Here is a 12,902-nt window from a genome sequence, read left to right on the forward strand (position 1 = left end):
ATGATTTTAAAAAAAAATAAATATATCGTATTAACATTTTTATTGGCACTTTTTGAATATTTGTGCCATGATGGCAAATACAAACTGAAAAATATCACAGACAGGGCGAAATTTCAGCACAATGATTTATCCTTAATATTGTCGCATTTGTACATAAAAAAACTACCTTTCGTTAATGCCCTTTTTGGAAATGATATGAGCAGTGATGGTAGTGACAGCTGTAGGGACAACCCGGCGCTGGGAAGGTGCCATTTCCCAGAAAAGGGCTCCTGTAGCAGGTATGTTAACGGTGGAGTAAAAAATAAGAATTCTCTTTTTAGAAATAATTATAGTGTATTATTTTCTCAAAACATAAGAGGGCATTTTCGAATTTTAAATGAACAAACAGAAGGGCGTTTTGGTGGAGCTACAAAGACAGACTTGCAAAATGAACATGTACAGAAGGATGCATATGGTCAACCATTGTTACAAGCACAACCTGAGGTTATTTCACCTGGAGTAGGTGAAAAAACTCTTCCAGAAAGAGAAAGTCCATTGATAACTGAAAAAACAAGAAAACGTTACTTAGATATTTGTAAAAAAATACGTAGTAATCAATTTTCATACGACAATTGTGAAATATTTCATAAGTCACCAGAAGTTACATTATATAAAAATTTATTAGATGATAAATCAGAAACAAGATACGATTTAATTGGTTACGGTACCTTAAATGATGTGTCTCTTTATGGTATGAGTTATGCTTTAAATAATGTGGATACAATTAAAAAATGGAATAAAAATATATATATATTGAATTATTTAAATATAACAGAACCATCTATATTAGAGAAATATAATATTAACGAAAAAATTAATGCTAGTAAATTAATTTTACCAAATGAAAGTGAGGCACCGAAAGGAAATAGGAAATATATGTATTTAGTTAATGGTTTGCCATGGCCTTTTAAAAGTCATGATACTATATATGAAGTTTATCAAAATTATAATGAAGAAGAGAATATGTTATTAATTGCAAATAAATCAGTTAATGATACCTTTTTAAATAATAGTAGTTATACAAGAATTTCGAATTATGAAAATTTTTTTTGTATTTATCCAAAAAGTAAAAATTCATATGAAAAGGGATTAGATTATGTTATATCACTTTATTATGATGTAAATATACCAAAATTTTTACAGAATAATATTCTTAATCAAATATTCCCAAGCTTAGTTTACAGTTTATATAACTCATCAAAAGCCATGACTGAAAAAGGTATGAACTTTACCGAAGAGGAAATAAAGAAAAATCCTCTTCCCTTTGAATTAAAGGAAGGAGAAGTTATAAATGAACTTAATGCTGCACAAGCAAATAGCAAAAGTGCACAGTTAGATAAAGCATCTAGTGGGGGAGCCTCCATTTTAAGGATAATATTCATTGATCCATTTACTTTTGTATGGACAGCAAATGTAAGTTTGTTCAAGAAAATATATGTCTTCATAACCAGTATGTTTTAATTTCGCATTCGTATACATACACGAGCACTACATGCAGTTTAAACACAAACAAACGCGAACACTCTCGATGTGCAGTATAAACACCCATATTATCATGTCTTATATTGCATATTATAAGAGTGCAACCATGGACTGTTCATAGCCATGTTTAAAGTATATTTGTGCGAGACATCCAAATGCCGTGTCCTATCATTTTTACAAATTTTTGTTTTCCTTAAAGGAACCAACAATTTTCTTAAAAAAAAGCAAAAAAATCATGAACAAAAAAAAAAAATATATACACATATAAATGTATATATATATGTGTATATGTGTGTATGTATATGTATACATATGTGTATGGATATGTACATATGTGTATAAGTATATATATATATATATATAACACGATGCGACATATTTTATGATAACACTGTGTGACATCATATGTAACAGTGTACATTTGACAATATATGCAGCAATATGCCCCAGTACATTTTATGACTTTTTCCTTTTTTACTTATTTTTAATTTGTTCTTTTTCATTTATTTTTAAGGATATTTGTCTTTTATTTTATTTTATCTTATTTTTTTTTCCCCCCCCTATGTCTTCTTCTCTTCTTGCTCTACTTCTTTCACGTCTTCCTCCACTTCTTCCTCCACTTCTTCCTCCACTTCTTCCTCCACTTTTTCCCCCACTTCTTCCTCCACTTCTTCCTCCACTTCTTCACCCGCTTCTTCCTCTTCCTCTTCCTTTTCCTTTTCTCGTGTTATCATATTTACAATTTTAAAAATTTTATCCTTTGTATTGTGTAACCACTTCTCCTTCATCATTTTTAATTTTTTAAGATATTTTAAGAAAATTTACGAAAATTGACGAATATTTAAGAAAAAATAATTAACTTGAAATAAATTTGTTACAACAAAATAACACAGAAGAATGATGATGATGTGCATGGTTAAGAAGTAAAACTGAGTCTGGCTGTGACTCATGAAAATTGTGTACACACGTATGTCTGCAGGAATATTTGGAGACCATATGTGTGCAAATATAGAAATATTTCAACTTTGTTGAAAATAAAACCTGACCGTGTCAGGACATTTATTCTTAAGGAAAAACGATTAAAAGAGTTAATATATATGCATATATAAAAAAGCATTTTAAGAATATGAAAGGAAACACTACTTGTGCATTTTAAAGGGAAAAAGCGAAAGTGTGAAAATGGAGAAGCAAACAAAATGGTAAAACATAAAAATGGCGAAATGCGTTAAGACATAAAAACAAAAACAAAATGGTAAAAAGAATTTAAGCAAACAAAACAAGAGTAAATAAAACGGATTAAGTCAGAATGGTGAATGCGAAATCATTAAAAGGTGTGCGCAGTTGTTAATAATTTTTGTTAAGACAATAATCCCCAAAAAAAAAAAAAAAATTTACAACTAGTATGTACATATATATATATATATATATATATACATACATAAAACAAATGTGTAATTAACATATATTATTAAGTTTTAGTACTAATATCGTTGACAATAATATGTAAATAATCGTAACAGTAGTAGCACCTGAAATAACCCCTTGGTTAAGCAAGCAGTAACAAATATTCCGCTAGGTGTTAACTGTCTTGGGTTGAAAGGGGTTATTATAGGCGCTGCTACTAATAACGTTCCTTTTGCACATTTTGACTCATTTTAATTTATTTATTAATATTCTGCTTTATCTTACTTGTTCTACTATTGTGGTTTCCTTATACTGCCTCCTCAATCTCTTCAGCTCCTGATATTCTCTTCCCTCTCTCCCCCCCCATTTTGCGCAAGCATCCTAATGGCTAAAAAATAATCTAATGGATAACTAAATTTAATTACAAATGTAGGTGTAACTCCCTTTGATCACTTTATATAACACACTATACTTCATTATACTTCGTTATACTTCATTATACTTCGTTATACTTCATTATACTTCGTTATACTTCATTATACTTCGTTATACTTCATTATACTTCGTTATACTTCATTATGCTGCATTATGCTTATTTTGCTGCATTATGCTTATTTTGCTTCATTGTGCTTATTTTGCCCTTTTTATTGTTTTATTTCTGCTTTTCCATGTGTGCGAGCACTTGTAGTATCACTACCTGTACTTACTGCTACTTACCTGTATTTCTACTCCCACCCGTGGGTGCTATGTCAGATGGCCTTTAATTGGTAATAGAGCCAGCAAAAGAGGAAAAAGTACCACAGCAAAAAGGAGATGGTGGAAAAGGCAATTAACGAGATTGACAAAAGTGTAGCATTTAAGACAACTTGATCACAATAATTCTGTCTGATTCTATTTAACTCATTAACAACTCTGTTGCAACTCATATTTTTTATTAAGGATTCAACAGTAGTAATAATTAATTCTTTTAACGAATTGAATCCATTCTTAATTTTTGCAAATATATTTAATATATCAGCAAAGTTTATACTATCAACAGAATTAACTAAATATTTTCGTATTATAGAACTACTTTGTGCTTTATCTTTATCCTTTGGTGTGTATTCATCCCATCCAATCTTTTTTGTTACAGTATTGTCTAAATCGCTTAGATCGAATATTTTTTCCTTTAGAATTTTAGCTTTCTTTATAAATATATTAACAACGTTATCTAAGTCGTTTTTTAGCACATCATTGTTTAATTTATTACGTAGATTGATATATTTCAGATCATTTATGCTAGACTTATAGCAAATATTATATTTATTTATATTTTTTTCACATGTAGTATCTTCAAAACATAATGCATAGTTATCATTAAAAAAGTACCTGTTCAAATGACTAATATATTCATTTATACCCCAGAGACTCCAAACCCCAAAGCGAACATTATCCCTTGTAACACCTGTTACTAGTAAAGATTTTTTAAGAGATATTAATTTTATATTATCTAAATATTGATTATTATCCTTTTTGACAACTATTACCCATAAGTAATCCAAAAAACTACTAGTATTTTTATTAAAAGTTTGCTTAATTCTTGTAAAGAAAGTGCCATATTCCATTATTCTATTTTCTATTTCATTTATATCAAAAGAATTAATTTTGTTTAGAATATTAGTAGCTAAATTTTCTTCTATTATTGAAGATTTTTTATTTTTTAAGCAATACTCAAGTAATGTATCAGTAAAAACCTCAAAATTTAATTCATTTTTTAATACTCGTTCTGATATTACACATGTTGTCCCTCCTATGATGGATACGCTTAGTATTACCGTGCCCATTAAGAGAGTTACGATTGTAAGAAATCCAAAGTAAGCACTAAATACTCCAAATAGATCTAAGAAAAAATGATTACTGTTTGATATATTCCCTTTTATTAAATAAAAAATAAAGAGAAATAGTCCTATTAATATAAGTACTGGAGGTAATAATAAGATAAACTTTGCGATTAACAATGTTAATGTATATTTACGTATATTATCTTTAATTTTATATTTACGTGTAATATCGTATACTGATTTATTAACTAACTCAAATTTTGTTGTTATCTTATCTATATTTTCTTTTAACGATTGTTCTATACTCATGTCAACATTAGTGATAGCTGCTTTAATTACGTTCTTCCCATGTTTTATTGTCATCTGTGTATTCTGCAAATATCCATCTCCTTGTGTTATTATACTATCTAGCACTTCTTTTATCCTCATTAGTACAGGGTAGGAGTGATAGTAACCTTCCTCTAGCGCCTTGTTGTTGTTATGAATGTTCGTTCGTAATCTTTTTATGTTGTTAAAGAATTTTATGTAGTCTAAAATTAAATGGCACAAAAAAAAAAAAAAAAAAAAAAAAAAAAAGGTAAGTTGACTAAGCTGACAATTGTAACAGAGTTTACAACGGTAAACACTTTTGCAAATGTAAAAAAGTTTACAAAGATGATAAAAAATGCAGAAGCAGTGACAACATGTAGAAACGCGGGAACGAGATATATACATGGAGGTACACATATAAGAAATCAAATCGACACCAGTGTGTGCGCATTGCAGTGGATACCTGAGAAGAAGGGGATAGAATTTTCCTCATCGAGGTGTATATCTTGCCTAATTTGGTCTTTCACATTTTGATATTTTTCTACAATGATTACTACTTCATTTAAAATGGTTTCTACAGAATAACAAACTTCGTCTACTTTTGCATTATTAGAGCATCTGTCGACCAAAACATTCTCTATACTTTTAGATACACTACAGATATTCATGTGAATACCATTCTTCGTTTTCAAAAAACGGTATATGAACCAGGAACCCAAGAAAACAAGGAAACATAACAAAATACACAAAAATGAATAAGATATAATACTGGACATTCTTTTTTTCAAATTTTTAATACCATCTTTCTTTTCATCTCTAGGTTTTTCTCTTCCATGTTCGTATCGTCCTTCATGACGTTCTTCATTTAGTGCTTCATTTCCTATCCCATTTCCTACTCCATTTCCTATCCCATTTTCTACTCCATTTTCTATCCCATTTTCTACTCCATTTCCTACTCCATTTCCTATCCGATTTTCTACTCCATTTTCTACTCCATTTCCTATCCCATTTTCTACTCCATTTCCTGTCCCATTTTCTACTCCATTTCCTATCCCATTTCCTACTCCATTTCCTATCCCATTTCCTATCCCATTTCCTACCCCATTTCCTATCCCATTTCCTACCCCATATTCCATCCCGCTTTCTTTTCTTACTTCCCCTTCATCCTCCTTTTTACATATTCTACAGGCAAATATTTTTAAGATTCTTCTAAAGCACTTAGTATACAAAAACAAGGTAGAAAAGTAGACACAAGTAAAAATTGCAAGGAAATATACACACGTTACGACATATTGGTTTCTTTTCAGTATGTTCATTACACTCCTTAAGTTAAATTTAGAAAAATCTTCCATCCTCCATGATGTATAAAATATATTCAATATACTCTTAGAAAATTTATTTGAATCATTTGATGGAAAAGTTTCATTTTTATTACCACTACAAAAGTAGCCAAATTCGCTACCTATAATATGATTTAATTTATTTAATTGTTCCTTTATTAATTCCGTTTTTTTGATGTATATTCCTAACTCGTAATTATCCCCCATTTTTCATACAAGACCATAAGACCGAGTAAGGAGGAAAAAAATAAAGTAAAACGGAATGTCTACACACATATAAACTCCCATATATATATATGTAAGAATATATGTAAGAATATATGTAAGAATATATGTAAGCATTTATATATGTAAGCGTTTATATATGTAAGCGTTTATATATGTAAGCGTTTATATATGTAAGCATTTATATATGTAAGCGTTTATATATGTAAGCATTTATATATGTAAGCATTTATATATGTAAGCGTTTATATATATATTCATGCATGCATGGGAACTCCTGAAGCAAATAAACTCAAGACAAGTTAAGTGTACGTAGAAGAATGCTCATACAATAAGGGAGAGTAATAAACAAAAAAAAGCAAGATAGTGTTGTCTTAAAATGTATGCGTTAAAATTTTTATTTTTTGGCAACAAAAACCACGTTCATTTTGTTTCCACTTTATTCATGAAAAAAATTTATGTACATATATGAGTAAGCATATATATGCATGCGTACAAATATAAACATAATACATGTACACATTTATACTCAGGTAGTATTTATTTATTTAATTATACACTTATATATATACACACATATATATTTAATTATGCGCATATACATATATATATATATATATGCACTCTTGCAAATTCTCTTCCTTGAAAAATTGCTATATTTATTAAGAATATAACATATGTTCATATGGAATAAAAAAATAAAAAGTTACAAATATCCCGAAAAGTGTCTCCATGTTTTTAACAATTTTGCACACTACAATAATTATATTAATTTTATTTATGATCTTCTTAAAAGAACACAATTCATACATGAACTTAAAAATTTGTCGTAATAATCTAACATCGAAAACAAAAAAATAAAATAAAATGAAATGAAAAAAGACAAAATATAGAAATAACGAAATTACCAAATGACAAAGGGACAAAATGACAAAATGACAAAATGACGAAATTATAAAGACAAAAAAAAGTTCAAAAAAAAAACAAAAACAAAATATGTTTTTGAAGGCTTTTACACCACGCAATTATAAAAACTATTTACAACTTTATTTCTGCATGTAAACAACAAACGAAAATTCCCTCAAAATTAAGGAGAGTACAAGTGTATATATGTTATATAATATATTATATATCATAATATTTTTTATTTTTCTGAAAATTATTTAAAATTGTCCTCATCAGTGGGTATGTAATATGCATTATTTTATTTTTTTTATCGTACATTATATTACAGTATATTGCATTGTATTAATTATATTATATTATATTATCTTACATTATATGCGTTATATTATCTTACATTATATGCGTTATATTATCTTACATTATGCGTATTATATTATTTAATATTTTATGTATTATATTATCTTATATTAATACTTAATTTTTATTTATTTTACTCTCCCCCATCTTATCCATTAACACATTTTTTACACCAACATGTGTTATTTACGTAAAATGCATTATTTGTGTAAACATATTTATTATTTGCATAAATATATATTTTTTACGAAAACATATTTATATAAACAGAAAAAAAAAAAAGAAAAAAATATATTTTATTTAAAAATAAACTAATGACCATACAACAAAATAATACTTTAAAATTAAATAATTCTTTGTCGCTCTACTTAATTTTGAGTTTCAAATAGCCAATTTAGATGAAGTCTATGTAACTATTTTTCAACACATAACATTAATTCCCTTTAATAAAATTTTCCATTTTATCGAAAATACTTTTTAAAAAAAATATATATATTTTTTTTTCATTAAATAAAATATATTTGTGTATTATAAGTATATGGGTATTATATGTGTACGTATGTGTATTAAATGTATGTACGTGTATGTATATATATTTAACACTTTAAGTGAAGCTACTTAATGCTTACTTGCAAAAATTCTTATTGCAATAACTAAAAGAACAATTCACATCATTTGTTTAAACTTTTATACGCAGCTGAAAATTTTTAAAATGGAAATAAGAAAAATCAACATAAACAAAAAAGAGTACGTAAATATTATCTTTCTTTTTTTCACTTTTTACATATAATTTATGTTTGAACGAATCATGTTAAGTAAACATAAATGTGATACATTTTGCATATATATCTGCGAAATGTATGTATATATGTATGTATGTATATATGTATGTACGTATATATGTATGTATGTATATATGTATGTATGTGTGTATATATATATATATATATGTATGTACATACATTCCAATACGTAATAATTAAGGTATATATTATACTAAGTTTTCTTATAAATTTAAGTATTTTTTAGCCTCTTATAAAATGCATAAATTTGTTCTTATGCCATGCGATTCAGAGGACCTATTTTTTTTTTTTTTTTTTTCTTTCGTTTGTTATGTTTTTCCTTTCTTATGAGTTGATTTGAAGTATATTAAAGAAGATAGACAAAAGAAAAGGAAAATACATTACTAGGTTATGTAAAAAAGGAAAATATATTACTAGGTTATGTAAAAAAGGAAAATATATTACTAGGTTATGTAAAAAAGGAAAATATATTACTAGGTTATGTAAAAAAGGAAAATATATTGCTAGGTCATGTAAAAAAGGAAAATATATTACTAGGTTATGTAAAAAAGGAAAATATAAAAAAGAGAAGAGAAAATGTCTGACTATATCATGCAAAAAGGTAAAAAGAAGAAAAAATGTACAACTTTATCATATAAAAGAGAAAAAAGAAGAAAAAATATATGACTAGGTTATGTTAAAAAGAAAAAAATTGTATAAATAAAATTCTCAATTTAAATAATAAAAAGAAATTTAAAATGAAGTATAAGAATAGATCTTTCCTCAGGAAATTGAAAACAAAGTATGAATGCACTTGTGAGTTGCAATCGTAAAACATGTTGTGCGCTTTATAAACTTTTTTTTTTTTTTTTTAATAAAGAACGAGCATACATGAATAGCCAACTACATAATTATCTAAGCATATAAATATATGCTTACGTACATATAGATTTGCACAAAAATTTACCCACACGTGCATACACATATTTACACGCACATTTACACATAACTTTTGCTGCATAAGATTTTTTAATTGTTTAATAATGTCGTGCGAAATATTCATCTGAGCTGTTAAAAAAAAAAAAAAAAATTCAATATTAGAAAATGTGTAGAGAAAAAAAAAATCTCTTTTTTTTTTTTTTTTTTCTTGTGAATATATTGAATATTCTAACACACAGACAAAATTCGGATGTATGTAATTAAAAATGAATATAATCAGTCTGACATTTTTATATTTTCTAAACTTCCAATTTTTGAAAAAGACGTTTTTTCCTAAGTAAAAAGCGTTCGATGTAGATTAAGCGAGCATCTTATTGATTATTCCTCGTACATATATATGTACGTATGTATACTTACAAGTGTGCATACAAGACTATATTAATGAGGAATAAAAGTCGGAAATATATCTTTTATAAGTATATTAAGGAAAACAAAAAAACTATTTAATGAAACACCAAGTTTGTCCTCCTTCAACGAAAATACCTCTTTATTTTATTTTATTAAAAGAAACAGTCATAGAGTTAACTCCGTAATTGAAAGATGTCGCAACTTCATAATTTTATTAAACTTATAATTTTTAAATTATTAAAAAAAGAAAAAATATACATATATATATATATATACTGCATTCAAAAATATATTGAAATGGTAAGTGTAACAAAAATATGGTTATTCACTAAAAAAAAAAATATAAAAATATGCTAATTGGAGAAGCAGCACAATGCTGCAATTTTGAATTTTTATTTTGTTTCATCTTTTTATTTTGCTTAATTTTTTTTTTTTTTTTCCTTCATTTTCTTTCATTTTTCTGATATTATATTTTCCTTATTAGCGTGAAACAAGTTATATAATTTTTTTTTTTATTGACACAACTGTGCAAATTAACAGTAACAGTATACTAACTCCTGAAAAGATACTAAAAATTATCAGATATTTTATCAAAGCTCTTTTTTTCTCATTTTGTCTCATTTCGTTTATATCACGTTCTTTCTGAGTAGCAGAATAGGGACAAGCTTCCAGAAAACAAATAGACGTTTCGGTAAGCTTAGAACAGTCTGCAGAATTTTCCTTCTTTGAACTAGTTCGTACTCTCATTTTTACTCCAACATCACATGTTTTTGAGCAAGCAGACCACTCAGACCACGAATTGCAATGATCCCGATTAACTTCTTTTAATATTCTATTTTTTAAAACGGACTGGTTACTATGTAGTAGTCTGTAAAAGTTAATTGAAAAATTTAAAGCAGTATGTTTTTATGTTGTGCAAATAATGTACGCATACACATATGTATGTATATGTATATATATATATATATATGTACATACGTGCACACTTGTACTGCTCATTTTTCAATCATTTTTGTAGACAATTTTTGACAAGCCCGAAAGCATATTTTTCCCCCTTTGCTAGAAAAATAATTAGCAGTATATCGACACAGTGATTTACTTTTGTGGGCTTCGAAAAAAAAAAAAAAAAAAAAGTTAAAATTACTTGTGTGCTTCAACATTTTGTTCTGAAAAATGATTACTGAGCCCGAGATAAAAATCTGTTAATAAAAAAAGAAAAAAACATATATATTTACACATATATATATATATGTATGTATATTCGTGTGTGTATCAAAATACATCATGCGGAGGGCATTCTGTAAAATATGAAAGTGTTCTCCATTTTCGCTTTTTGATAATAAAATATAGTATTACTAAGGTGCGATTTGATTATATATAATAAAAAAAAGTATCTTGATATGTTTATCATCATTTTGAATTATGGTGAGATAAGTTTTAAATGTGTAAAAAAAAAGGCCAAGTCAAAACAAAATTTTAAAATGTAGTAAAATCTTTACGTCTTTTAATTATATTAAAAATAGGAAAAAAAAAAAGGAATTTTGTTACGTATATTTAATTTATATGTATGTAACATGTGTCTATGTTTTGTTTTATATTTTACTTTTTAACAAAGGGCGGATTACGCACAATTTCGAGCTGGATTAAGCAAAATTTACAACATAAAAAAAATATATATGTATATGTGTGTACGTATATAAATATGTGTACGTGTGTATTATATACACATCCTTTCGATGATGAAGGAGAGAGGAAAAAATTGACTTTAGTTCAGATCAAGCTACTTTTTTTTTTAAAATTTTTGTGCATGCAAAGCAGATTAAGGTTGTTTCATGCATCTTCTCTCTTTCGTCTCCTACAACATCTTTTTTTTTCCCACTCTTTAATTTCTTAATGGTTACTTATTTCCTTTTGTTTTGTTCTTTTGTTATGCTGCTTTTTTCTTTTTGCCTCTTATACTAAAAAATAAAATAAAAAAGGAACTCAAAAAAGAGTTTAAAAAAAAAATATATATATATATATATAAAATAATGCAACTGTTAAATGGAATAAAATGATTTTTTTTAAATTAAAAAAAAAAAAAAATAAAATAAATAATAATAATAATATTGAATAAGACGAATGCAAAATGGTATAAAGTTAAAATTATCTTAAATTATGAAAAAAAAAAAAAAAAGAAAAAAAACATTTCCTCTTTTTATGAAACAACACCGGTATGAGAGCTCATACAATTTAGCCGAAGATGCAAATATGCAAGAATGATCATATTTTACAAATATCAAATAGGACTTGTCCCATTTTTTTTTTTCAATCAACAAACTGCAACGCAGTAATAGTGACTATAATCTCGTACATAAAAAAAAAAAAAAAATTTTAAACTTCTTTTAAATTAACGAAAGTTGTAAAACAATACACTCGTTAATGAAAAAAAGCATATACAGGAAAAACTGCCATTCTTTTATTTACCAAACTTGGTCTTTGTCATTGTCATTGTCATTGTGTTTGTGTTTGTATTTTTTTTTTTTTTTTTTTAAAAAAAAGGTTCCTACGAGGGAATTGTGGACATAAATTTTAATTCATTAGTAAATCTCGTATTGTAATGAATAATGCATATAGTAATTTCAAGCATGTCTTAACAAAATGAGCTTTCATATTTAAGAGACTTTTTTAATTTACATATGTGTAAAATTTCATCTCGCTTTAGCTATTTGAAAAATAAGGCTTATGTGTACAAGTAGCAATACATATAATTAAAAACATCCAAAATAAAAGAAGAAAATGATTTTAACGTCCGTCTTCTTGGGAAGTCCGGTGTTGTACCAGAAGAATGTACGCCGTTGCATCCTTTTTTCAAACTAAGGCCAACAACCGTACTCATGTGCAGTGCACAT

At 26.8% G+C, this 12,902-nt stretch overlaps 3 protein-coding genes across 3 annotated transcripts; 1 reads left to right on the forward strand and 2 right to left on the reverse strand.

Moving 5' to 3' along the window:
* On the forward strand, positions 1–1,500 carry PmUG01_02019400 (StAR-related lipid transfer protein, putative; the record flags this gene model as incomplete). The annotated part of the gene is made up of 1 exon (XM_029008669.1): positions 1–1,500. One exon carries the CDS (start codon positions 1–3, stop codon positions 1,498–1,500), a length of 1,500 nt encoding a protein of 499 aa, XP_028860206.1.
* Positions 1,501–3,674: 2,174 nt separating this feature from the next.
* PmUG01_02019500 (conserved Plasmodium protein, unknown function) lies at positions 3,675–6,601 on the reverse strand (the record flags this gene model as incomplete). Its single annotated transcript, XM_029008670.1, has 2 exons — positions 3,675–5,275; positions 5,518–6,601. The coding sequence occupies 2 exons, from the start codon at positions 6,599–6,601 to the stop codon at positions 3,675–3,677; spliced, it is 2,685 nt and encodes an 894-aa protein (XP_028860207.1).
* Positions 6,602–10,506: 3,905 nt separating this feature from the next.
* PmUG01_02019600 (thrombospondin related sporozoite protein, putative) lies at positions 10,507–11,425 on the reverse strand (the record flags this gene model as incomplete). The annotated part of the gene is made up of 3 exons (XM_029008671.1): positions 10,507–10,879; positions 11,156–11,210; positions 11,368–11,425. The coding sequence occupies 3 exons, from the start codon at positions 11,423–11,425 to the stop codon at positions 10,507–10,509; spliced, it is 486 nt and encodes a 161-aa protein (XP_028860208.1).
* Between the last annotated feature and the right edge of the window lie 1,477 nt (positions 11,426–12,902).

The sequence above is a fragment of the Plasmodium malariae genome (assembly GCF_900090045.1).
Source record: "Plasmodium malariae genome assembly, chromosome: 2".
Lineage (NCBI taxonomy): Eukaryota > Apicomplexa > Aconoidasida > Haemosporida > Plasmodiidae > Plasmodium > Plasmodium malariae.